General features: G+C 31.2%; 4 protein-coding genes across 5 annotated transcripts; 3 read left to right on the top strand and 1 right to left on the bottom strand.

Annotated features, from left to right (window-relative positions):
* The first annotated feature begins 281 nt into the window (after positions 1–281).
* Positions 282–5,515, top strand: LOC127252699 (protein NRT1/ PTR FAMILY 4.5-like). Its single transcript, XM_051276992.1, has 6 exons — positions 282–429; positions 515–608; positions 687–904; positions 1,287–1,718; positions 2,393–2,517; positions 4,299–5,515. Exons 1-6 carry the CDS (start codon positions 427–429, stop codon positions 5,218–5,220), a joined length of 1,794 nt encoding a protein of 597 aa, XP_051132949.1. The 5' UTR covers positions 282–426; the 3' UTR covers positions 5,221–5,515.
* A 593-nt stretch (positions 5,516–6,108) lies between these two features.
* On the top strand, positions 6,109–9,379 carry LOC127252701 (pectin acetylesterase 10). The gene is made up of 12 exons (XM_051276994.1): positions 6,109–6,508; positions 7,067–7,149; positions 7,347–7,476; positions 7,573–7,646; positions 7,729–7,815; positions 7,889–8,013; positions 8,104–8,164; positions 8,243–8,296; positions 8,386–8,463; positions 8,561–8,666; positions 8,751–8,896; positions 9,058–9,379. Exons 1-12 carry the CDS (start codon positions 6,286–6,288, stop codon positions 9,163–9,165), a joined length of 1,275 nt encoding a protein of 424 aa, XP_051132951.1. The 5' UTR covers positions 6,109–6,285; the 3' UTR covers positions 9,166–9,379.
* A 10,542-nt stretch (positions 9,380–19,921) lies between these two features.
* LOC127252544 (uncharacterized) lies at positions 19,922–23,504 on the top strand. 2 transcript variants are annotated; one of them, XM_051276760.1, is made up of 9 exons: positions 19,950–20,029; positions 20,517–20,603; positions 21,021–21,083; positions 21,164–21,216; positions 21,621–21,775; positions 22,029–22,172; positions 22,402–22,505; positions 22,628–22,823; positions 23,153–23,504. In XM_051276760.1, exons 2-9 carry the CDS (start codon positions 20,599–20,601, stop codon positions 23,228–23,230), a joined length of 798 nt encoding a protein of 265 aa, XP_051132717.1. In that variant the 5' UTR covers positions 19,950–20,029; positions 20,517–20,598; the 3' UTR covers positions 23,231–23,504. The 2 variants fall into 2 exon arrangements, with proteins under 2 accessions (XP_051132716.1, XP_051132717.1); XM_051276759.1 differs by having other exon boundaries at positions 19,922–20,029; positions 21,021–21,216.
* Positions 23,505–23,706: 202 nt separating this feature from the next.
* On the bottom strand, positions 23,707–26,311 carry LOC127252543 (uncharacterized). Its single transcript, XM_051276758.1, has 4 exons — positions 25,944–26,311; positions 24,821–25,411; positions 24,561–24,672; positions 23,707–24,459 (listed from the first exon to the last, which is right to left on the bottom strand). The coding sequence occupies exons 1-4, from the start codon at positions 26,044–26,046 to the stop codon at positions 24,264–24,266; spliced, it is 1,002 nt and encodes a 333-aa protein (XP_051132715.1). The 5' UTR covers positions 26,047–26,311; the 3' UTR covers positions 23,707–24,263.
* Between the last annotated feature and the right edge of the window lie 303 nt (positions 26,312–26,614).

The raw sequence follows: 26,614 nt of genomic DNA, 5'->3' as shown, positions 1-26,614 counted from the left end.
TTTACCAACCTGTGGGCCCACTGCCCATACCCCCCCCCCCCCAAACCCACCCCACCCCACCCCCACTTATTCCTTTGTGATGAAACCCTATTATAGCTGCCATCACATTGTGTCCTAATCATGAACTCTTGTGAGAGATGGAAAAAGCAAAAGGGACACTCATCACAAAACAAAGAAAGAGGGATCACCACATGTGTATACACTTTATATACATACATACCCCCCCCCCCCCCCCCCCACCCCTCCCTTAAGGCCAATCATATAATACCATGAACCCATTCATTATATTCTCTCACACCTCGATCGAGCAAATTCTCTAGAGAAAGAAAATCTAACATCGATCGATCCATCAATAATTGATCAACCCCATTTTAATTTGCAAAACTCGATCTTTATCTAGAGCATTGTCTCATTGGCAAACAAGCCATGGTGAGTGTGATCGAAATTTCTATTGTGCATTTTTCTTGTTTGGTACTCATAAGTGAGCTTATGTTGGATGTATTCGATTGCGCAGACGCCGGGGGACGACTCGGAGCGAGGCGACGCCGCGCTAATTAGGCCGTCAAGTATTAGGAAAGGGGGGTTTAGAGCTACCTCCTTCATCTATGGTGAGACTAACTATTAATTAACAATTATATTTGTTTAATTTGTTGATATTGATTGAATTTTTGGTAATGTACTTACAGCTTTGGTGGCATTGGAACATATGGGATTTGTGGCTAACATGGTTAGCTTAGTGCTCTACTTTTCTTACAAGATGCACTTCGATCTGTCGAATGCAGCCAACACTCTCACTAACCTCATGGGCTCGACTTTCTTGCTCTCCATTATTGCTGGCTTCATTTCAGACACATATATCAATAGGTTCCAAACTGCTCTCATTTTTGGAACCCTCGAAGTCTTGGTAATTCAATCCATTTTATATCTATATATATATAAATCAATAGTTTTCTCAAAAACCCTTTTGGGCTCGTCGTGCATGGAACTTAATCCGACGATCGATCATCTCATTCTCCCCTACAAAGCTTGTAGACGACGATGGATACATACATGATAGATACATATATATATGTATGTATGTGTGTGTATGTATTGTTAATGATTGAGAGTAATTAGTAGTGTAGTGTTTGTTTTGTATCCCCACTTGTTTTTGGTCCTCTCAGCACGTGGCTTAGCTTTTACAGATCACTACTACTGATTTAATTTTAATTAATTAAAATTAACAATCTGTATATATATAATATAGGAAGGGACACGTGGACGATTTTGATTGACTGGTTTTTCAGGCTTTATCGATGATGACAATCCAAGCCCACACTGATAGTCTGCTGCCGGAGCCGTGTGGGAAGTCCAGCTGTCTCGCCGGCGGCGTCGCCGTCTATTTCTACGCGACGCTGTGCCTCCTGGCGCTGGGGGTCAGCGGCGTTCGGGCGTCGCTGCCGCCGCTGGGGGCGGAGCAGTTCGACCCCCACCACCCCAAGGAGGCCAAGAGCCTCGCCAGCTACTTCAATTGGCTGCTGCTCAGCACCGTCTCCGGCGCGACGGTCGGAGTCACCGTCGTCGTTTGGGTGGCGACCAATAAGAATAATCATAATTGGTGGAAAGGGTTTCTGATCACCGCCGTCGCCACATTCGTCGGATTGTTATTCCTCATCGCCGGCAAGCCTTTCTACCGCCTTCGAGCCCCTTCCGATAGCCCCCTTATTAGAGTTGCTCAGGTGAAATTACTTCTTTGCCCCTACAGCTTTTGCATATCTCTTAGACACTTTTGTCTTTTTAGTAATTTTAACAACAATTTGTTTTTTTCATTTATATTATCAAATAATTAGTTTCTTTATCATCAATAAAATTTTCTAAAAAAAAAAAATTCTATCTAGATAATACATAGGGTCCATATATTACTTTTATTTCAGAATTATTGCAACTACGATTTGATCTTCCTTTTTGATAAAAATTTGAGTATTTTGTCCCTTGGTCATGAACATAATGATGATTCTATTAGTGTAGGACCAAAATTTGGGTTTGTTGATCTAGGCTTTATTTGAGTTTTATAGTATATTAAAATATAATCCTAGTATTTTATTAGCAAGTAGAAGTGTGTAAGAAATTTTAATATTTTTGTCACTTTATATAAAAAGTAATTATATGTGTAATGGTATGTTTGTAATTTAGGTAAAAATTAAAAGAATATTTTGATATTAATGTATAATTACGGAGGAAAATGATAAAAAAAAATGTATTTTGAATTGGGACAGAAAGTATACATTTTTATAATAAATAGTAAATAAATTGAAATTAAATTTTAAAGTAAAAAATTGTATGGAATCAAAATTGTAATATATATATATATATATTTATGTGATTGATTGATAAAGTATTTTGAATTTCTTAGGTTATTGTTGTTGCGATTAAAAATCGAAGATTGCCATATCCGGAGAGTTCAAATGAGCTCTACGAGATCAATGAAAAGGAGTCCAATCCAACGGTTACCAAAATTGCCCATACCGAACAATTCAGGTATAATTTTTATTTATTTATTTTTTATAACGTGGGAATTCGCAATCGCTATCCGAAAGTGTGCACTGGATAAACCCCGAACTAACCTAATGCCTTGCAAAACAGACCCGACGAGAAAGTCACGCTAGGATATCATAATTATTTTATTTAATTCTACAAAGCACACGCCCTAAATAAATAGTAACATTATTTTAGTGACATTTCAAATACGAATTACAGTAAAATATTAGGACAAATGGAATATTTATCGATCTGATTTGATAATAAACTTGCTTGCATATTTCTTTGAACATTATAAAATTGAGAATAAAACTATTTAGGTGGGATAGATAGAATAGTACAAAATCATGGGAACTTTTTTAGTAAAAATATCCAAAGAAAAAACATAATTTTATTTATTTTTTTACCAAAAACAACGATGGTGTTTGTTTGATTTTCTAATTGAAAATGTTTTTTTAGTGTGTGTATTTAATACTAAAAATAATATTTTTATTAAATTATTAAATTTTTACTCTTATTAGAATATTTATATGGCATATTGTGTGAGTTAGTTTGTGTATATTACTCTTTGATATCAAAAAAATAGTATACACTCACTTTTCAAAAAGGTTAATTTTCTTATTTTTGTAAAAAATCATAATAAATATTACTCCCACCCTCCCATTAATATAGTCTTAATTGAATTTGGCACGAGATTTAACGAATATTGATATTATATTGGTAGTTGGTAAAAAGTACAATTTTTTTTGCCCTTGTTAGTGTATTAGTGTAAAAAACAGTGAAAATTGTGTAATAAAAATGAAAAAGTATAGGCAGTTTTACGGTGATATAGTTATTTATGAAAAACAAGACTGTTGTTTTGGAACAGACAAAAATGGTAAACAAAACTATTGTATTGGGACGGAGGGAGTACGATTTTCGTACTTCCAAAACATAAAAAAATTTCTGCTACATAGAATATAATACTTCATGCATCCCAATACAATAGTCTTATTTATTATTCCCTCGGTCCCACTTAATTTTTCAACTCTTTCTATTTTCATTTGTCTCATATAATTTATATTTTTTTTTAAAATATAATTATACATTTTAATCAAATTTTAAAATTCATAATTTATAATATTTTTTATTTTAAGTAAAATATTTAGTCATATTAATATTAATTTATGATTATTTTTACTAATACACTTCTTAATTATTTACTAAATACCCGATACTTAAAACTTCGTGTTTAATCTAAAGTAGATAATTTAAGTTGAAATGAGAGAGTATTTTTCTTCGTCCCAAAACAATAGTCTCATTTTCCTAAATAATCATATCATCGTAAAACTACTACTCCCTTCATCGTGGCTACCGTGTCCCCTTTACTACTAGAATTTATGAAGGGTATAATTAGTAAATAATTAAGAATATATTAATAAAAATAATTATTGTATAATAAAATTAATTTTAGAATAAAATTAATATAATTAATTAGTCTAATTAAAATTTAAAAACCTACAAATTTTAATGAAATTAAAGTGTACAATTCTTTAAAAAAAAATTAAAAAAATATATGAGACAAATGAAAATAAAAAGATAATCACAATAAGTGAAATAGAGAAAGTACTATTTTATTTTATTTTTTAGAACAAAAAAAAAATTATCATATTACCAATATAATATTAGTAATATTTATATTCTTATTAATAAAAAGGTCAATATAAAAAAATTAACTTGGGCGATGATCGATTTAATAAAAAAGGTAAATAATTTCCATGTCAATTTTACAAAAACTGAAGATGGCTAGACAAGGCCGCAATCCTCCCTCCCAACACGGCGGCGTCGCCATGGAAGGTCTGCAGAACCACCCAGGTGGAGGAGGTGAAGATCCTGGCCAGAATGGCCCCCATCATCGGCAGCACCATCATCCTCAACACGTGCATGGCTCAGCTCCAGACCTTCTCCGTCCAGCAGGGCTACCGCATGGACCCCCGCCTCTCCTCCTTCCACGTCCCCCCCGCCTCCATCCCCGTCATCCCCCTCCTCTTCATGCTCCTCCTCATACCCCTCTACGACCGCCTCTTCGTCCCCTTCGCCCGCCGCCTCACCGCCCACCCCTCCGGCATCACCCACCTCCAGCGTGTCGGCGTCGGCCTCCTCCTCTCCGCCGTCTCCATGTCCACCGCCGCCGCCGTCGAGCTCAGGCGGAAGCGCCGATCCCTCCGCGACCCAACCCGACCCATCAGCCTCTTCTGGCTCGCCTTTCAGTACGGCACCTTCGGGATCGCCGACATGTTCACCCTCGTCGGCCTCCTCGAGTTTTATTACAGGGAGGCGCCGGAGGGGATGAAGACGCTGTCGACTTCTTTCACGTGGATTTCGCTGTCGTTCGGGTACTTTTTGAGCAGCGTTTTTGTTTCCGTTATAAATTCGGTGACTCGGCGGATTGCGCCGAGCCGGAAGGGGTGGCTGCAGGGGCAGGATTTGGACAAGAACAATCTCAACTTGTTTTATTTGTTCTTGGCTGTGTTGAGTGGGCTCAATTTCTTGAATTATTTGTATTGGGCTAGATGGTACAAGTGCAAGAATGTCGAAGATGGTGGTGGCGGCGGCGGTGGTGGTGGTGGTGGTGGTGGTGCGGCGGAGGAGGCGGGGGGAGAGGTGTTTATGGCATCAAATGGTTGCTATGTGGTGGAAGAACAGAGTAATGGGAAAGGCTAATGAAAGGTACTTGAGGAAAATAATTAAAGAGAGAGATAATTTTTATATATATATACAGTGGTGATAATTGGTGCTCTTTTTTTTCTTTTTCTTTTTTTGAATGTGGTTTTTGTACATTAGGTGTTTGTGTGTGAGTGGTTTTGATCGTATTATGAGAAATGATTCATATGGTGGAATTTGATGATGTAAGTAAGTAAGCATGTGTGTATATGTATGTATGCATGTGTTTGTAAAAAGAGAAATGCTTTAATGGAGATTTTTAAAGCCTGAAAATAAATAAATATATATATTTATATATTTTTAAATATATTTCTAATCTGTATTATAATTCAACATATATATTAATTATCCATCAAATCAGCATCATGTTAACTTAGTTGGATCAGTATAGACAAACATACAGTGTATTAATAAAAACATTTTCCCCAATATTTAAGCGTATTTATTATGTAAAGGCAAAAACAGCACTGCCTCCGCCAACGGCTGATTTGTTTAATCAATTAGTTACTGTACCGTACCGTACCGTGCGGCGGGGTCGGAATTGTACACGAGTTTTGGGGAAAAAGGTGTAATTAGCTACGCTACACCGACAGAGTCAAATTGTAGACAACCGTAGAAAGACCACTGTAGGAATAAGTCGACCAGGTTCAATTATTATTCAGTCAACTAATTAATAAAAAAATGTTGCGATGCGTCTTCTTTTTATTTAATTTTATGACATAATAAATTATATATGTTCATTAAAACAATAGTAAAATTCAAAAGTGTTTTCGCCACACAGATTCTTAACTTGCCTTGCCTTCACATAAATAATAATAATAATAATAGTAAAGTAATAAATCACCACGCCGCTCTTACTCTTGGCTTCACTTCAATTCAATTCACTGCTGCCTTTTTAGATATCTCTGCAACAATCATTTTTACCTTCACCACTAAATCAATCACAGATACGGAAAAACCACATTCTTCTTGAGCTCCCAATACCCAATACTTGTGCCCACCCCCATTTGGCTCTTTTTCGTTATCTTCTTCTTCCTTTCTGTGCCTCCTTTTCAAGATTCGTTCATGGGGAGGATTTTGAGATTCTGGGCTTTGAGCTGTGCTCTGCTCTTTTTCGGAAATTGCGGTGCTAGAGATTTCACACCATTTGGTACCAACAGCAGGAATGAGTCGACGACGTTGTTGGAGACGATAATGTCCTCGTCAGTAAATCATCGAGTGTCTGCCCCTCCCGACGCTCTAATGGTGGGCCTTACACTTATCCAAGGAGCTGCTCCTAAGAGGGCTGGTATGTATCGATTTCTCACTCTTGCTCTTCTTCTTTCACTTCTTTGGTTTAATTTCTTGGTAATATATATATATATATAAGATCGAATATATGCTTTAGTTTGTTGTAGTTTTAGTTGTGTATCTGGTGATTTGTTGATAGGGAGGGTAGTTTTGTTGCTTGAAATAATTATGTATTGGTCTTCCTTTCTTTATTAATTTTTGTATGTTTTGTCTTGCAACTAAGATGGTTTGAACTTGAAGCTTCTCTGTGTTTATATTTATATAGTTTTGGATGTTTTGGCCTTCTTGATGAAATTTCAGAATAGTATAACTTTGATATTTGATACGATATAGTTTTTTGTTTTCTTTTTGAATAAGTTATTGATGTATATTGTCAAAACTTCAAAAGAAATGTATATAAATATACGATAAATATAAATGTATGATATTGTCCACTTTGAACTAACGGATTTGTTTTTGGACTTTATCAAAAGGTCTCATTGTATGGAGTTTATGTGGGTAATATAAGATGTAATTTGTTTTCAAATATTCTAATGTCGGACTTGGATTCATGCAGTATGTCTGGATGGAACTTTACCGGGCTATCATTTGCATCGCGGGTTCGGGATGGGAGCCGACAGCTGGCTCGTCCATTTAGAGGTTAGTGAGTGAGTTCGGAAATTGTTTAGTTTTATGTATTGAGCTCCACACAATTTGTAAGACGATGAAGTATTTTTGTCGAAATAATGTTGATGTACGCAAGCTTACATTACTAAATTCGATGTTATATGATGACGAGCATTAAAATAGATTGAAGCTAAAACTATGCCTTTTTTTTTGTCAAACTCATCTGGCAGGGTGGGGGGTGGTGCAACAATATCAGGTCATGTGTGTACCGTAAGACGACTCACCGCGGGTCGTCGAATTATTTTGAAAAACTAATTCCATTTACCGGGGTGCTTAGCAACAAGGCAGAGGAGAATCCAGGTACAAATAATTGAAACCGAAGAAAAACTTGACCGTTGATTTAGCTCATTTCTTGCTATAGTTGTTCGTCGAAAGTAATTCAATTTACGAATACAGATTTCTTTAACTGGAATAGAGTGAAGATTCGATATTGTGACGGGGCTTCCTTTGCCGGGGACAGTGAAGATAAGGTTTTTCAAATTCTTGCTTAATATTTATCGGAACAATCAAAGAATATTCGGTAAATAAATCCGGCGTATGATATTTATGTAGGCTACAGGGTTGCAGTTTAGAGGACAACGGATATGGCTTGCGGCAATGGAAGATCTGATGTCTAAAGGAATGCGCAACGCCAACCAAGTATTCGTCGTAACTAACCTTTTTTGTCGAAATCCCTTTATCCATATTTCAAGATATGATTTTTGTGCTTCAGGCGCTTCTTTCGGGCTGCTCCGCCGGTGGATTGGCTACGATATTGCATTGCGATGAATTCAAAAGTTTGTTTCCTCAAAGCACCAAAGTAAAGTGCATGAGCGACGCGGGATTGTTTATGGACGCGTAATCTCCTTACCTTTTCCGTTGTTCAACACCATCGAACGTTACTCCCGTTTTTTTTTTTCAAATCTATTTTTATTTTTCTTCCTGCAGCGCCGATGTATCAGGCGGACATACACTCCGAGGTTTCTTTGAGGGCGTCGTGAGCTTGCAGGTATCAAGAAGTTCATTTATTTCCGTCACTTGTAAGAGACTTATAGAAGAATCGATGAAAATTTGTTGTATTTTGCAGGGTGTCGGGAGAAACCTGCCTAGTGGTTGCACTGACCATCTCGACCCGACTTCTGTAAGTGTATTTACGGCTCATATATTTCTCCAAATCGACTGATATTTGGTTTCTCGTCTTTATTTTGGCGCGCCTTCTTTCGTTTGCAGTGCTTCTTCCCGCAGAACTTAATTTCCAATGTCCGAACTCCGCTCTTTATTCTCAACGCTGCTTACGACTCGTGGCAGGTATGAGAAAAAAGCTTTCGATTTTAAGTTAGATGATTATAGTTCGATACAAATATATAAAACTATATATACATATATATATTTGTATTGTGTTTAGGTTCAAGCGAGTTTGGCTCCTCCGACAGCCGATCCTCACGGAAACTGGCACAATTGCAAGCAAAACAATGAACTATGTTCCGAATCACAGATACATTTTTTGCAAGGTAGATGAACAAATACGTCAATTCGTCGATGCCAATCTTACAATCAAGAAAATTAATCGAAAATTTTTTTTTGATGGGATTCAGGTTTTAGAAATGACATGCTGAGTGCGGTGAAAGGCTTTGCAGGCTCGAGGCTAAACGGGATGTTTATTAATTCTTGTTTTTCTCATTGCCAGTCGGAGAGGCAGGACACTTGGTTCGCCGACGATTCCCCCCTTCTTAACAATATGGTAACCCGACTTTTTCGAGCTTATGCATTTTTCCGAGCTTGTTCCCTTAAATTCATTCATCTTAGATGAAAAATTAAGCGAAAAATTCATCGGTTCGACCTTAATAGATTGTTTATATTAGGCATTTGTGTCTTTATAACATGCTATGGTAAATACTGCAGCCGGTCGCGATTGCCGTGGGAAACTGGTTCTTCGATCGACAAAGTGTCAAGGAAATTGACTGCGCGTATCCGTGCGATCGGACATGTCACAACCTGGTATTCAAATGAATCCGTTGGATGGATGTGTGAGACTCGATGGATCGAATTATATACGTATATGAATATGTATATGATTTAGTATTCTTGCCGCGATAATTGATTAATGGTGGTGTTGTTAGTTAATGTGTTGTATTTTGAACGGCAATGAAATCCCAATTGCCGATTCATGATTCTTTGTGTAATTGTTGTGGAAAACTCCTTCAAATGAAAATTATTTGAACAAGATTTGTGTGAAGTTGAGGTGTTTTGGTGTAATAATATTTTTGAGATGTTGAAAATTGATTGTTGTGCAGGACAATTTGTTGTCTTGGGAATCAGAGGGAAATGATGCTTCTGCAACTGCAAGAATATTGAAACCTTGCAATGAGTTGCTATTACATATTTTGATGTTGTCTATCTCTATGATATGATTGTGGGTCAACACTAATATGATATTGTCCGCTCACGGATTTGTTTTTGATATTCTCTGAAGACCTCATAGTAATGGAGTTCACTTGGGACTTATAAAGTGTGAAATTTTCTTTACAACTTCTGATGTGAGACTTAATTTGCACCCCAACAATGATATGATATGATACAATATAATAATAACAATCAACTTGTTAGTGATTACTTATATATACTTGCAATCTACATTAAAAAACTATTCTATGTTTCAATCAAAGTATAATATTTAACATATATCTTCATTAAAAACATGCTAACAAATAATATACACTTTATTATGATTATCTAGGGGTGGACGTTCGGTCGGGTCGGATAGTTTAGATTGGATTCGGGGTTTTGAGTATCCGATCAAAAAATCGGATATAAAAATTTAAATTTGATCGTATATTTAAATTTTTTTTAAGAAAAAATAAATATATATATATATACTCCTATTAATAAAAATAAAAAAAAAAGTATTGCAATATAGTTTTTTAATAATAGTAGTAGTAATTGATGTTGTATTGATTAAATAGCAACCATCGGATTTTATTATCCTTAGCTTTTTATAATAAATCAACATAAGTAATTGTTTAGTTCGCACCCCATCAGTAGACACAAGAATGGATTTGAAGTTCGCTCTTCGGTAGCGGCTGCGGGTTCCCACGTTATAAAAAAAAAATGGATTTGAAGTTCTTATAAATTATAAACAACAAAATAATTTACTTTAATTTGCGTACAAAAATTAAATGATAAACTTACTCATGCACAGAAAGAAAAGTATTCCTTCCGTCTCAATTTTTTTATTTTAGTCCGTCTCAAAGTATTCATTTTTTTTATTTTTTTTTTTAAGTAATTGTACTATCTACCTAACATTACAAATACCCTTACAACTTAAAATATATTACACAAATGTCATTACTTTTTATATTAAGGTTATTTTAGTCATTTAATACTTTATTCCTACTCTCTAATATAATATTAATATTTCTAAAACTCCGTGTAAAAAGCAAAAAGATACATAGTTATGGGACGAATGGAGTATAAAAATAGATCCTTTTCTCGGACTGTATTCTTATTCCACTATACACATTCTTTCTGTTTGGGAAAGCATTGGATTGTTCGATCCACCCCTTTGATCAATAATTTTAATTTATATTCAAATTTATTTAGCGTGATATGAATTGATATTTGATATAATTGGAAATAAATTTTTAATGCAATTAAATATAATATAAATCTATAATTGCGATTTTTATTTTTCAGAAAAGAGTTTCATTTAGGTTTGAAATTGAATTTTTTTATTTAAATTATAACCTAAATAATATTTTTATCTACATAATATTTTGTGAAAATAAATAATACTATCTCCGTTCGACTCTAAGGTCTCTTGATGTTTGAATATTAATTGTTATATCAAATACAAATTAAGAAAAAATTGCAAAAATATTTCAACTCGAAATTTTGATTCTATGCTTGTTTGGTTTATTTTATTATACTTCCAATTTTTCCTAAATATTTTATTTTTGGATTCATGTGTATTCTTTCGGTGTGTTTGTTTTGTATTTTGGTTCGAATAAATTTTTTTTATATGAAATATAGAGAATTGTGTAAATAATATAAAAATAATCAACGTGTGTATAATATATTAATTTTTAGGGGAGAAATATATGGAGATGAGATGTTTTGTTAAAGAAACAAACCCTTAATTTCTATATTTATTCATTTAAAAAATATATTTATGTATATATTCAAAATTTCATCATTTTTCTAATAAAATTAATTTATATTAATCATGTATGAATATTTATTTATTTATATTAAATAAAATTTTATTTTTTAAAATACTATTTAACTTAAATATATTTTTATATAAAAATAATTTAAAAATACTTAAATACATATTTTAAAATTATTTTAATTATATATAAATTAGTATTTTATTAATATATAGAGTAATGAAATAGTAGTTAATGTTCATTTTACCTTTGATATTAAAGTAAAACTAATGTGAAAATAAAAAGTAAAAATATTTTAGTATTTATGTAAAAATATTTTGGTATTTATGTAAAAATTATTCTTTCTAAGAAATGAAATTAGAAGTTTTAATTTGAACGTATTAAAATAATAAAATGAAAAGTTTACTAGTATTAAACGGAAATAATATATTATTAAAGATAAATTAATTTGGCATTTCATCGTCAGAACACAACATAATTATTAAATAAAAGAGTATTTTTTTATATATTTAATTTGAATTAATTCATTAAAGTAAAATAAAAAAGTGTGTTCATTTTATATTTTTAAATTAATGTATTTTTATATTATAGGTGAAAATTTATATTGGTAATGTTAAAAATAATATTTTGTATTAAATAATTAATTTTTTTTATACATAAATGAAATATATATTATAATATATTATATTAATATATGTATATTATTTTTTAAAAACAATATTTTCTTTATGAAATGAAGAGAGATTCTTTTAATTTGCTTTTAGTGAGAAAAGAAAAGCTAGTTAGAGCAGATGGAATAAAATCAGTGGTCCTAAGATTGATGTTTCAACTTCAAATTCCAAACATGATTCAATTCAACACACCAAAAGATTTTGAAGAAACATCACACACACAAATATATATATATATATTAATATAAATAAATAAATATTTCATCAGTCATTCAAATCTATTATCACTTTTTTTTGGGTTGTCATTGAAAAATATTCTCATTTTCTCTTTAAGTTAAAAATCATTTCATTTTTGTACTGTTTTTTACTATAAAAAGAAAAATTAACAATTATAACTCATTTTTATTAAAATTCATGTCCGGTCAAATAAGTACAGATTTCCGTAAGGGTGTATATATATATATATTAATATAAATAAATAAATAAAGAGGTTACTGCAAGATTCTTTGTGAGTGCCATTATTGTAGCTTTCATGTCTAAAATCAACATGCTCTCTTCAATAAAAAGAAAATTGACATAAAATAGTGTATAAGATTTTATTGTTAAGTCCAAATTTCATTATGAACAAAAACAATATAATAGGACTAGAATACAAATTACATCAAACAATTAGTTTGTTTTGGTCTTGATTTGATTTGAAATGGGAGTTGGGTTCGAGTTTTTGTTTAAATAATATTTTGATGTGATATTTTTTAAGAATAAATAATAGGTTTGTTTTGCTTAAACTTTTCTTTCTAACACGATTTTTAATATATATTTTATCATATAAAAAAATCGTCATTCAATATAAAATATTATTTTTTATGTTACCAGACATAATTTTTTATACTTCATATAAAAAAAAATTCAAATCAAAACACTAAACAACCAGACTCAATGTCGACATGAAAATGTAATAAATGTATAATCCAAATTTTATTTAAATGTAGTTTATTGATCTTCACATGCTATGGAAATTATATCATGCATATATGCATCAAGAATTGAGAAATTATTCGACCATATATATATATATACACCCACAAATAGATTAAATTCTGTATATAGCTTAATAAAAATTTAGTAATTTATTGCAAGGAAAATTGCAAATTACATGTTTGAACTTTGTAGTTTATTTTAGTATCGAGAAAGAAAATTTATATATTTTAGATTATATCTGCCATTCTTTATTTTTTTTCTTCTTACTTAATTAATCTTGTTAGAAATAAGTTCGTCTTTAACTAATTCGACATTGTCGTTTTACTTTTTGGGTATTTATATTACCTATGTGTTGATATATTTACTATATTGGAAAAATCGTGTTCATTTCAGCGATGTCGGATCAGATCGTGAAATCAACACGGACAAAGTTTTGGTGCCAGAGAATTTTTAAAACAATATTGATCTAGCTACGAATTAATTTTAAACGTAAAATTTTCCTTTTATAAATTATAATTATTGATCTAATTAAAAGTAAAATTTGTCTCTTATGTGATACTCCAAATTGGGATGGGATTTAAGAGAATTAATTAGATTATTTGTATTAATAATATACAAATTTCTTTTCGATAGTTCATCTTCTTTAAAAAAAAAAAAAAAAAAGAGTTTGCATAGAAATTTTTTAAAATATTGGTAATGATAGAGTTTGTTCTTTTCGCATTTTTAAGTTTTTTTTTTTTTTTTAACTAAGCAACATTTATTCTTTTTGATAAAAATATACTTCCTCCATCCACTTTAAAAGCTTACATTTGTTTTTTGTGTGTTGATTTTTAAATATTAATTATTATATCAAAACTTAGTATAAATCAAGAAAAAAAACAAAAATACTTCTATTAGTGCCTTATAATACTAATAGAAGAACATTTATACAAAAAAAAAATTATACAAATATAAGCATATTTTTAATATTAAGTACAATGACATAAAATTTAAATATAAACTTATTAAGCGGACGGATGAAGGACTATAAACTATTAAATTCAAATTCAAGTCGAAATACAAATATAATTCATAGGTAATATGGAATCTCCTTCTCAAGAAAATTTAAAATTACACGTAGATATATAAAAAGTAAATGATAGAACCATATTCTTGTATTTCTTTATTCATTTTCTGTTCTTTGCATCTTGATTAGCTATCTAATCTAATCATCAAAATGACTGATGGGATTGTCGCAATAGACTCATTGCTTATATATCGTTTCATTAAGGGTTCAAATTGAAAATGTATCAGTATCATGCTAATTGTCTCAATCAGTATATAAAAATATTATATGTAGTATATAAAAATACAACAACTAATACATGTTATATAAAATATTAGTATCTGTTATCAATTCTATTTTATATGTATACTATATATTTATATATAATGTATTGTGTAAGTATATATATTATTGTGCAATCAGCATGACGATAATTAAATATAATTAGTACGGTAACTGTCGTCCTTATATTTTGAGCGAAATAATTTTTATTTTTTTTTATCGAAGAAATAACTTTTATAATCATATAACAGAATATAATAAACTTTTATTAAAAAAATATGAGTAAAAAAAATGTTAAGAATCATGGAGAAGGTGGTTTGTTTCTTTTAGTTACTCTGCAAAATTTTAATGTTTAACTTTTATAGTTTATTGTTAAAAAATAATAGTCATTCATACAAAATATTACATCAAGTTATTATTCAAACAGAAAGTAAAATTAATAAAACAAATCACAAGACAAAATATGTATTTAGTTGTTAGACCATTTTTTTTATCAACGTGTTCTCTCAATTTAATTTTTCTAAACGATTCTCAATTAATATTATAAATTAATACAATATATATGCGTATTAATCACATGCGTCAAATGTTCATATTATATGCGATATTTGATTTATTTTGATTGAATTCTATCTAATTTATATGCGTATTGTTTATTCGCGGTGTGCGTATGACAAATATGAAATTTGACATAATTGGCAGTAAAGTATAGAAAAAATCAGATTTGCACCGCCTCCTTAACCCTCTTGACATGGAAAATTAATTAAAATGTCAAAACGCCCAATTGTTACAAAATTACGACAAATATAAAATAAAGAATAAGGGAGGAGCGCCACATGATGCTAAGGAGGAGAACACAGTGCAGAACAGTCTCCGAAAAAAATCACGCAAGGGCAAGAAGAAGAAAGATTCTTCCAAAAAGAATTCGAGTTCTTCCCTGTCAATCCGATCAAACTCAGGTGATATTTATTTTTGTTATTTCTCATATAATTGGGGAGTAGTTTACTTTTCTAATTTAGGAGTGAAAGAAACAACTTGGTATGAAAGTTTGATATTAGACTTTGTTTCGATTTATATTATTTCTTGATTCCTAAGTATTTCTATAATAATTTTTTATTTTAATGTTTAATAATATTTGATTTGGTTGAATATTGTTGTCACATATTTTAATTAGATTAAATATTAATTGCTTAACTAAATTAGACGTCTGTGCGTTTTAACATTATTCAAGTAGTCACTACTAGCAAACACCATTAGTAAATTACGAAATCAATTTTAAACAATTTCGCATAAATAATTGTTAAATTGAATTAGACTTTTCTTACGTTCAAAAATAAAAAACTCAATCCAAAACATTGCGAAACAACTAAAAAATCTAAAAACACAAGTTAACATACCAAATATTTTTTTAACATTATCTAATCATTGTTCTCACTTGTTACATAAAATTGTTATTATTTTAAAATTATTTTTCACTTATAATAACATATGGAGTATATTTTATATCCAAATTTCGAAAAAATTCTTTGTATTTTAAACTTTTTCAATGATTTGAAGAACAATACTTTATCAAATCATTCAAATTTATATTATTATTATTTTTTAATTATTACAAAAGAAATGTTCACGTTTCTTTTTTTAAATAATATAGTATATCTATTTTTATTATAAAATAAAACCCAAAAAAAATTAATTATTATGCAACAATCAAATATTTTATTCTTAAGCTTCTAAGTTACATTTACTTTTTACATCATTATATTTAACATTAAAAATATCATTATACTTGTATAATAAATATTTGTACAATTTTTTCTTAATTTGTACTTACATTTTGATGTAATAATTAATATTAAAGAATCAACACACAAAATGTAAACGAAAACCTTAGGGTCGGACGAAGATAGTATATATTTTTATTATCTTAAAAAATATTCAAACTTTTGTAGAAACATAATATTATACTCATAATCATAAAAATAAACGTATAAATCCACCATTACTATTAACACTCCCTGTATATTAAACAAAGACATCATCAATCAAATATTATTTCTATTAAGTTCAAATATTATTTCTATTAAGTTCGACTAGAGATTTATCCAAAATAAATTAATTGAGCCAATTTATTAAACAAAGGCATCATCAATCAAATGTTACTTTTATTGGGTGACTGAAAATTTATGGAACATTCGCTGCTGCGAGTCCCACGTTATATATATAAATATATATATATATATATATATATATAAAGCATCATCAATCAAATGTTACGGCCAAACTTTTTGAAGACACAAATGGTCCACAACGACCATGACTCATCACCTCCTCCAATCAGAACCGTCCATCCACATAATCAACGGCCCTAAAGCTCTTCAAATTCTCCACCCTTGGATCACCTCCAAATCCCCTATAAGTGCAACAAAAAAAACTCCCTTTCTACTACAAAAAAAAAAGAAAATAGAAATCACAAAACAAACATAAACCATGGCATCAAGCAACAGAAGCCACAAGAAATCATCTCCATTTTCTGCCCTGTTCAACATCTTCAAAGTCGGCGGAGTCGGGACCGGCGGCAGGCGCCGGGACGAGTCCAAGGAATACTGCGACCACTACATGCAGGCAGGGATAGAACTACACTAGGGCTTGGGGAGCAATTGACCCCTCAAGCCCAATTTTTTATGATCTTTTTGTATTAAAAATATCAATTTTTATGTATTTATATACAATTTGGCCTCCAAAACTATCCAAATTCATATGTAATTTTGTCATTATATTTTATTTAAATTTATTAACTAAATATTAAATAAATTATAACATTTTGCCCCTTGGAAATTTCAATGCTAGTTTGGTCTCTGCATGCAGGCGTACAAAGTGTATCCGAGCGATGAAGACCGGGCCACCTGGTGGGTGGCCGAGCCGGGGATTGACAAGAAGGCGTCGGCCTACATCTCCTTGACTACTGATAAATGGGAAAAAATTAGCTAATGATTTATTTATTTAATCCGTTGGTTGTCTAAATTGATCCAATTTGATGATCATTGTGATCATGTTGGTAACCAAGTATTAGTTGTGTTTTTAATTTAATTGTAATTAATTTGTATTATTGATGTAGTTTTTATTTTAATTTGCTTGTAGTAGTGTGTATAGATTTGCATGTTGAATTGTATGCCAATAATTGATGAAGATTTGTGCAATGTATTGGACATTTATCTAATTGTTCAAATGTATTAATAATAAGCTTTTTATTATTGGGTGTTTGCTTATGTTTTAATTTTATTTTTCAGTTTTTATTAGTATTACTTTTCAAATAAAAATGTGTGTCTATATATATATATATATATATATTCCTTTACAACATATTACACTCAAAGTTATTTATTTTAATGAAAATGATATATTTAAAGTGATTGACGGCTATCTTCTTAAAGCATATTTACTATTATAATGTAATTATTTTATACTCCATCAGTCCCAAACACTTGCAACATTTCTTTTTTTTTTTTTTTTTCTCAAACTCACTGCAATATTTTTAAATTTAGAAATAATTAATAATATTTTTATATATATATTAATATACACTTCACTTCACTTTATCTCATCACATCACTCAAATAAAAAAAACAAATAATCATTTATCTCTCCAATCACATCACTTAATATCCAAATTATCTCAAATTACCATACTTAATACTCCCCATCTAAATTCTTGTGCCAAACACAAATGTTGCACGGTATTTAGGACGGAGGGAGTACTATTTTAAAGTACACATACTCTTCCACAATAGTTATTACTCCATTTGTTGTATAAAAATATGTCCGTACTTTTAATATAAGAGTTATGTGTCCGGCAATTAGCTTATAGCTGATTTGACAAGATGTTTTTATTAAAATATTTGGTAAAATAATTGTTTTGATATTAGTTGTTTATACGTAAAATGACAATTGAGGACATTTCTATTCTATTTTATTTTATTTTAATATATTCAATTGTATTTTTTTGAGTTTATAATGTCTTAAATTTTTTATTATTAGTTATTGAAAATTATAAAAATTTTATAAAATGGAATAGTATTTATTTTTATTATAGGTAGATTTAAAAAATAATATTTTTTATTGAAAAATATAAATAGTTTTTTTCTATTGAAAATAATATAAAATATAAAATAATAAATTTTTCATGTATATATTTATTATTTTAATTATCGATTAGTTAATTATATTTATAATTTTCAATAAATTTAATTTATTTAAATTATTTTTAAGTATAAAATTTATATAATGTAATTTTAATATAAAATAAATTATTAATATTTATATTTTCTATTTTGGGTTAATTTTAATAAATTTATATATTTATCTAAGTAAAATGCATAATAAATTTTCAAAGGCAATTAAGGAATAAAAAAATTAGACTGAAAAAGTTATTTCAAAACGCTTGGCTCTTCAGAAATTAGTTTTTTAGGTCCAAAAAGCTAGTCTAAAAAGTTATTCAATAAGCTAAAAACTCTTCAAAAAGCTCTTTGCCAAACATCCTCTTAGAGCTTTTTGAAAAGCTTTTAGTTTATTGAACAGATTTTAGCTATTTGACCAGTTAAAAAGCTAATTTAGGTGTTTGGTAAATTAATTTTTTGAAAAAGATTTTTGGACCAAAAAAACTAATTTTTGGAAGAATTTTTTATTTTAATTTTGGTTATTCCTTATTTACCCTTAAAATTTAATTATTTATATTATACATATAAATATATTTTTATAGAAGTATTTATTAATAATTTTAAATATATTTAATTTATTAAATTATATTTTTATTTTTGTAAATTTAAAATAATTACTATTATTAATTATTACATATAAATAATTTTATTTGTAAAATATATAAAATTTTAAAACTAAACCAAATAGAATAAATAAAGGTTATTAATTTATTTATATATATTAAAACAATAATTAACGTAATAAAAATAAAAATATATATGCGAAAGATTTATTATTTTATATTTTACATAATTTTAATAAAAAATATTATTATTTTTTAATAAAAATAATTTTTTTTAATCTATATAATAAAAATAAAAATAAATATTTTTATAATTTTCAATAATTAATAAAAAAATTCTCATGAATTTCAAGCCAAAATGAATAAAATTAAATATTTTAAAAAATAATATATCAATGTTCTTAATACTCATTTTATGTATAAATATTTAACGTCAAACAATTATTTTACTAGATACTTGAATACAAATCGCTAATTAATTAGCTAGTCAAACCAACTAATTGAATAAATTAATAACTATCAGCTAATTGTCACCCTTATATTTTATTTAAAAATAATAATGGGATATTATCTACTTGATTAGTCTGAATTATAGTATTATTTTATTCTTCACTTAAATAAATTATATTGATTGACTAACAGTACTTATATTAAAATTCTACAATATAAAAGATTAATTCAAATAAAAAAATATATCAAAACATGATCAAACAAATCCAGACCAATTTTGGGCTTTTAAATTTTGCTATTACCAGCCCATGATTAAGCCCAAATCCCATGAGGCGGTGACTCACAGGCAATCAGTAACCCTGTGACGTTATCAAACTCTCAACCCTTTATATTATTTATTTATTTTTATTTTTTCTTTCTGTCTGAAAGGCCGGAAAACAAAGAAGACGACCTGATTTGAAACACTAAACCCAAATTCTGCTCACGAATGTTCAACTAACGCGAGGTAAAGCTTCTTCGATCTCCAGGAACGGGTGAATTTGATCTTTCGATTAGTAAATCCATAGTGTATCAATATGAAATCTTCTTGCGTTTTATGAGTTTTTCGAAGCCTCATGAAAATTTTCCGTTTATAGTTGACATGTATGGACGGAACCCTAGGTTGGATAATTGAACGAGTTGATGGATGAAGTTCAAGAAGAAGTGATTCTCTTATATATAAATTTTTAGAATATGTATTAGTTAGTGTTTAGAATTGTTTATACCTGACACTACAGTGTATTCGATTTTTCTTATATGTTGTTGTTCAGGATTTTTTTTTTTTTTTTTTTTTGTTTTAATCATATATCTATGTATGTAATTAGTTTGATTTTCTGAAATATGTTCGAACGATCAGCTGGGAAGAAGTTCGCTTTTGGTGTTATGAGTCTTTAATTGTTTGTAGATTTTCCCCTCCTCCTGTTACAATCTGTGTTCTTTGTAATTGTTGTTAGGTGTTGGCATTGGAAGAAAAAATGGATAATAAATGGTATAGTGGCAAACAGGAGATGCACAATAAAAGGCAATTGAAAAAAGATGAGGTATGTTCATGTGATATAGTTATTTCTTTTTCCTATCATCACTTTGCTATGAATTACTGCTAAGGGTAAAGGGTTCACTTAATACTGCGCTCGATTGATTGTGGCGCACTGCTTGTTTATGTTCAGTTCACTGAAAAATTTTCTTACTTTGTTTATGTTCAATTCACTGAAAATTTATTGTTTATGTATTCTTCACCAGAATATGTGGGGCTCCTTAAGAAATTTCCTACATGAAAATTTTTTGTGGTGTCTGCATAAAGTTAATGTATTTCTAAATTTATACAGATTTTGTTAAGGTTGGATGAGTTTTTTGAATGTTGGTTCATTGGCTAAACATCACAAACAACAGAAGTTTACATATTATTTAAATTTAGATTTTCTCTTACGATGCAACTGAATGCCATTTCACTGACATAGGAATATGATGCTGCTGTTCTTGAGAATCTTGCCGAGGACTTCCGTCTACCAATTGATCATAGAGTTACAGATAATTTGGATTTGAATAATGTGGAGCAAGCATCATTAGACACAAAGTTGACTTCATCTAATGTTGGATTCAGGCTACTACAGAAGATGGGATGGAAAGGAAAAGGGCTTGGGAAGGATGAACAAGGTGCAGACAATAAATTGCCTTTGGATAGAACTTAAAATATCACCCCCCCCCCCCCCCCCCTTTTCCCTCCCCTGTCCACACACAGGTGTTTTTGTTGATCTGTGTCCTTAGGCCATTGTCTCTTCGTGTTTCATATTCTCATGGAGTTTCATCTCTTATGTATCGGTTCAAAACATTTTCTTTTTGACTTTTTATATGATTCCCTGTGCTCTGAGTATTTGTCCTTCAATGCTTTTCTACTTTTAGCTATATGCAAATGTGAGTATTTGCAAGATCTTCAGTGTTACTTATAAAGTGCTTATTTATATATGTATTCATTGTGCTCTGTCTCCTGGTCTACTATTTTTTTTGATATTGTGTTTCTAAATCAAATTTGATGTTTTCATTTATTTATTTTTTTCCAGGCATTACCGAGCCAATAAAATCTGGAATAAGGGATGCAAGATTAGGGCTTGGTAAACAAGAGGAAGATGATTACTTTACATCTGAAGAAAATATCCAACGAAAAAAATTGGATATTGAAGTTGAAGAGACTGATGAACTTTTGAAAAAGAGGGAGGTAAGCCTTTCATTTACCCGTGATGCTAAAAGAGAAATAGTTTTCATTTCTAGGTGGTTTGAACTGGATGCTTTACTTATTCTGAAACATGCATCTAATAGCAGAAGGCAGCATATAGCATATATTTGTGTCTTTTGATGGGAATGGTATATCATAAAGAGATCATCAACTTTGGGAGGTCTTGAGAATTTCGTGCAGTTTTTATTACCTGGTGGCTTCTACTGCCTGCTTCCTGCACATTCTGAAAATTCAGGTTATAGCAGAACGCGAACAAAAAATTCAGAGTGAGGTTAAAGAAATTCGAAAGGTGTTCTATTGTGAGCTCTGCAACAAGCAGTATAAATTGGCGATGGAGTTCGAAGCTCATCTGAGTTCATATGATCACAACCACAGAAAGGTTTGTGTTCCCTCTCAATGCAATTGTTACATTTTAGTTAACTACTAGTTTTATACTGATATCTCAAGTAGTCTCTTTTGCTACTCAAATCCAGCCAGAAAAGTTACAAATCATCCTTCATTCTGAAAATATTCGGATCTGGTTGGATACCCACTCTCAAACAACTCTACCGAACACCCACCCTTATATTGATTTATCGCATCCCATTAAATTTTGTTCTGCATTTCAGAGGTTCAAACAAATGAGAGATATGCATGGTAGCAGCAGTCGTGATGATAGGCAGAAAAGAGAACAACAACGTCAAGAAAAGGAGATGGCAAAATTTATGCAGATGTATGTAGGCTCATGCTATGAACCAGAATTGTTATTGTTTCCTTAGTGAATTTAAAATGTTGGGATTATTCTTCTAGTTAGTGCTTTGTTGCTAAGTCCTTCTATTTGATTGCATTTAACAGGGCTGGTGCTCGTCGGCAGCAACAGCAGCTACAGGTGCAGAGTCAGGAGGAAGCTGGAAGTGCTCCTGCTTCTACTCCTACTCCAACTCCAAACCCTACTCCAACTCCAGCAGCTAGTAGTGCTACAGTAGTTGTAGACCAAGATCAGCGAAAAGCTTTGAAGTTCGGATTTTCTGCAAAAGGCAGTACTGTGAAGGTGATGTTTTTTTGCTTCAATTATATATGCTGTACCAATTTACTCTTTATTGGTGCGTTGACCTTACATCTTAATGAATGTACATGTGGAGAGTCGATTTAGACAACCTACAAGCAGCTAGTAAACATGAAGTTGCAATACATTAATGTCAAAGCTTATATGGATATAGTGAAAATTATTACCAATTTGATCATCTTAAAAGTGTCGTGAAAATGCTAGTGTGATTTTGGCATAAAGAATTATGTTGTTTCTTATTTTCTACGCACACATTTATATATGATGTATATATGTATGTGTTATTCTGATTCTGAATTTTTGTTTGTAAGCAGAGCTCGGGTGGCAACACAACAAAGAAGGCAAAGGTAGTGGTAGCCTCAGTTTTTAGTAATGAGAGTGATGAAGATTAATATCGGAGAAAAGTGAGTGGCATGATGATGTATGTTAATTGTTTTTGGACAGTTTCTGTTCTTATTATTATCAGCAACAGTTAGCAGCATTTTTATTGCTATCTCGACCTCTGTATGTGTCCAATCTGTTTTAGTTTCATTATATATTTATTATTTTCATTATCAATAATGATTGATTAATTGTTGTATTATTTTCAAAGGGATACCACTAATGTGAGTCATTATCACTTGCCTCTGTTTGTTTATATCATCTTGAAGTTATTTTTCTATTAAAGTCTATTGGCTGGTGCCGTTCTACAAACTTCTATTGCCTCTTTGATTTCGTTTAATGATTTGATCCAATCAAATCAAAACTGTAGTTTCATGAATCGAGTGTTTTGCACCTGAAGTGTTTCAAATTTTGTTGAAGAGATTGCTTTTCCTCTTCATGGAGCTTTGCGGATCAGGTTGTTGCTTACAATGAACTTTTAGTTTGCGATTTTAGCCGTATCAGAGTTTGGCATGACTGAATTATCTTCTAATGTTACAGATTCTGTTATGCTATCAGCTGAGTAAATTGAGTTTCGATAATTTGATTCAAAGATTCATTGTAATAAATGTCATTATCATCCTAATTAGCAATTTGTTTCGAGGCTTTTTCCATGTACCGTACGTAGTGTTATTGTTTTTTGGACTATTTTTAATCATCGCACTGAAAGTTTCAATTTGGGTTTGTAAAGTTCATCGAACGTAGTCTTTATTAGGAGAGTTGAATTGCTTTTGGGACAAGTTTGTGATGGATTTAACAAAACAAAATAAGCCAACAAATGTGAAAAATGACATGTCTGGATCCACCAAAATTGGAAACCAAATTGTACATCATCTGCCTATGCTGTTATAATTCCTAAAACCATCTATCATTAGTTTCAGAGGAATTGAATTCTTGAAGAGTACCAAAGTTTACTTAAATGATCTATACACCCAAAAACTTTTACTGCTCATTGATTATGAGCTTCTCTTTCTCTTCTCTTCCATTACATTACATGGTTTCCAGTTAAATACCTAAAATTACCCGTCCCGTAATCATCGATGTCGCTGCAGCGACCAAAATAATAAACGGCTGCGAACTGCGCTGTGCTGCAGATACTGAAGATGTGTTGCTCATCAAAGGGTTGTTTCCGTAGCCTGCTGCGCCGCCGCCGAGGGATGGATCTCCTGGATTAAACATTGGCTGAGTCGCGCCTGAAATGCTGGACATACCGCGGAGAACGAATGTTAGATGAGCTCAGTTCAACTTAGGGATCACCCATTCTAGTACTACTACATAATTCTACTTCAAATTTATATTTACCTAGTCGGCGTTGCGCCTGATGTGGTTTCTGTAGTCGGGGTTGGTGTAGGTATTGCCGTAGGGGATGACGTGGTTGTCGGCGACCATGTTGTGAAAATGCAAGAACCGAAGCCTACATATAACGAAGTTTGTTAAATGACCATTTCATCTGTCGGCAGGAGATAATGGAATTTGAATATAAGACATTCCAATTCTGATACCATGTTAAATGACTATCTTTTATATGAGACGATCATTTGACAAAGTTCTAGTGTACTCACTTGGATTCACATTGGTGATGGTTGCCGTGCCCCCGAAGTCGCAGCTAGTCGGCACCGGATTCCTCTGGTAATAACTGTTGAACGCGTACGATGCGTGATACTGCAATGTGCTCGGATTGTAGCAACTGGCGCCGTCCTGGATGGCCGAGCAATCCGCGCCCCCAATCCCACAGGCATAGTCGAGCGCCGACTGGACAGCGCTGTCCGGCACTCCACTCCTGGCTACACACCAGCTCTGCCCCGGCCCGGCCACCGGATTATTTGCACCTAATGGGGTGGACGACGGAGATGTTACCGGTTGCGGCAGAGTAGCGCCGGGAGTGGTGACAGGATTTGTCACGGCCGGAGGATTCACTGGATTGGCTGAGGGGACTGTGACTATTGTGGGGACAGTTGGAGTGACTGGCGGCAGAAGCCCCGCCGTGGATGGTGTTGTCACCGGATTTGTTACCGGAGTTGCGCCGATGCCGGGGAAGCCGGCGCCGGGGTTCAAGAAATCGCGGCGAATTGCATCGATCTTGTGTTGGTGTTGGTGTAAGGGTGGATTGATTTTATGATGTAGGGAATCATCAAGTGTGGGAAGAAATGAGCCTGGAGATGAAACAGCCATGGTTGTTGTTTATTGTGTCATTGAAAGGTTTGTTATTTTTCTTTTTCGTCCGTATTAAAACAAATATTATTATTTTTTAATTCAGTAATGATATTATACAATATTAATAACTGTATTTTTGTGTTTTTCATTACAACTCAGTATAATACTAATATTAAAAAATCTACGTATAAAAAAATAAACGGTAACCTTTCTAAGGGGAGGGAGGGAGGAGTATTATGTATGGCTCCGTTTATTTAAGGAAATGTACTAATATAAACATATTATTATTACTATTATATTTTTTTGTAAAAATAAAAATCATTAGCAGAAGTACATGTTCAAATTTGGTAAAAGCAGTAGGCAAAAATGTATGAAATATTAAGAACATTTCTTCTACAGAGAGAGAAAATGAAACTAATAATATTAGCCTGATATATATATATATATATATATATGTTTGTGATGGAATAAGAGAAGAGAAGAGAAGAGTAGAAGCTAGAGAGAGAGAAAATAGGTAGAGAGAGAAGTGACCTGATGAAGATGGTGATGATGAGCACAGTAGTGTGAATTGAATGAACAACAATAATACCAAACATGGCGACTTAAGAGAAGAAGCTACTGCTGTTGAATCCATTTTAATCTTTCTCTCTCTATTTTTCAGGAGGGAGGGGTTGGTTAGTTCATTTGAAGGAGATCCACATTCAAAGGCTTTTCTTCGTTTTTTTTCTTCATTTTCATTATACAACAAATTAATATGTACTGTAAAAAAAAAAGGTGTATGTATGTATGTATGTATATATGTATGTATGGAGAGAGAGAGAATGGAAAAAGATGGGCATTATAATTTCGATATACATCAGACACGGACACAGTGCAGAAAAGATGTAAAAGAAAGGTCCATCTCGGGGAAGAAGAAGAAGAATATATATATATATATATATATATATTATTGATAAAGAAAAGTGATTCCTTTGGAAAGAAAGAGGATGGAATTTGAATGTGTGCAGTGCCGGTGGGACTGAAAAATATTATGGCTAGGAATATCTATATATATATATATATGCATTATATTTGGAATATTCAATTTTTTTAAGTAATTACATAAATTAAAAATTGTTACGTTTTATCAATTACTTTCTTTGTCATTAAATAAATATTTTATTAAAAAAATAATAGATAATTAAGGATATTTTTAAATTTAA

This window comes from Andrographis paniculata, unplaced genomic scaffold (assembly GCF_009805555.1).
Source record: "Andrographis paniculata isolate CXL003 unplaced genomic scaffold, ASM980555v1 Contig46END, whole genome shotgun sequence".
NCBI classification, from domain to species: Eukaryota; Viridiplantae; Streptophyta; class Magnoliopsida; order Lamiales; family Acanthaceae; genus Andrographis; species Andrographis paniculata.
This window is presented reverse-complemented; position numbering and strand designations above follow the sequence as displayed.

What these genes read in the sequence shown, in the direction of transcription:
- LOC127252543 (XM_051276758.1), bottom strand. Translation starts at nt 26,046, where the DNA reads ATGGATTCAACAGCAGTAGCTTCTTCTCTTAAGTCGCCATGTTTGGTA. An exon ending in ATCATCACCATCTTCATCAG is followed by an intron (nt 25,412 to 25,943) that starts GTCACTTCTCTC and finishes TTTCATCTCCAG; the next exon opens with GCTCATTTCTTCCCACACTT. An exon ending in CATCACCAATGTGAATCCAA is followed by an intron (nt 24,673 to 24,820) that starts GTGAGTACACTA and finishes CGTTATATGTAG; the next exon opens with GCTTCGGTTCTTGCATTTTC.
- LOC127252701 (XM_051276994.1), top strand. Translation starts at nt 6,286, where the DNA reads ATGGGGAGGATTTTGAGATTCTGGGCTTTGAGCTGTGCTCTGCTCTTT. An exon ending in CCGGGGACAGTGAAGATAAG is followed by an intron (nt 7,647 to 7,728) that starts GTTTTTCAAATT and finishes ATATTTATGTAG; the next exon opens with GCTACAGGGTTGCAGTTTAG. An exon ending in CCCCCCTTCTTAACAATATG is followed by an intron (nt 8,897 to 9,057) that starts GTAACCCGACTT and finishes TAAATACTGCAG; the next exon opens with CCGGTCGCGATTGCCGTGGG.
- LOC127252699 (XM_051276992.1), top strand. An exon ending in CCCTTATTAGAGTTGCTCAG is followed by an intron (nt 1,719 to 2,392) that starts GTGAAATTACTT and finishes TGAATTTCTTAG; the next exon opens with GTTATTGTTGTTGCGATTAA. An exon ending in GCCCATACCGAACAATTCAG is followed by an intron (nt 2,518 to 4,298) that starts GTATAATTTTTA and finishes CAAAAACTGAAG; the next exon opens with ATGGCTAGACAAGGCCGCAA.
- LOC127252544 (XM_051276759.1), top strand. Translation starts at nt 20,538, where the DNA reads ATGGATAATAAATGGTATAGTGGCAAACAGGAGATGCACAATAAAAGG. An exon ending in AACTTTTGAAAAAGAGGGAG is followed by an intron (nt 21,776 to 22,028) that starts GTAAGCCTTTCA and finishes CTGAAAATTCAG; the next exon opens with GTTATAGCAGAACGCGAACA. An exon ending in CAAAAGGCAGTACTGTGAAG is followed by an intron (nt 22,824 to 23,152) that starts GTGATGTTTTTT and finishes GTTTGTAAGCAG; the next exon opens with AGCTCGGGTGGCAACACAAC.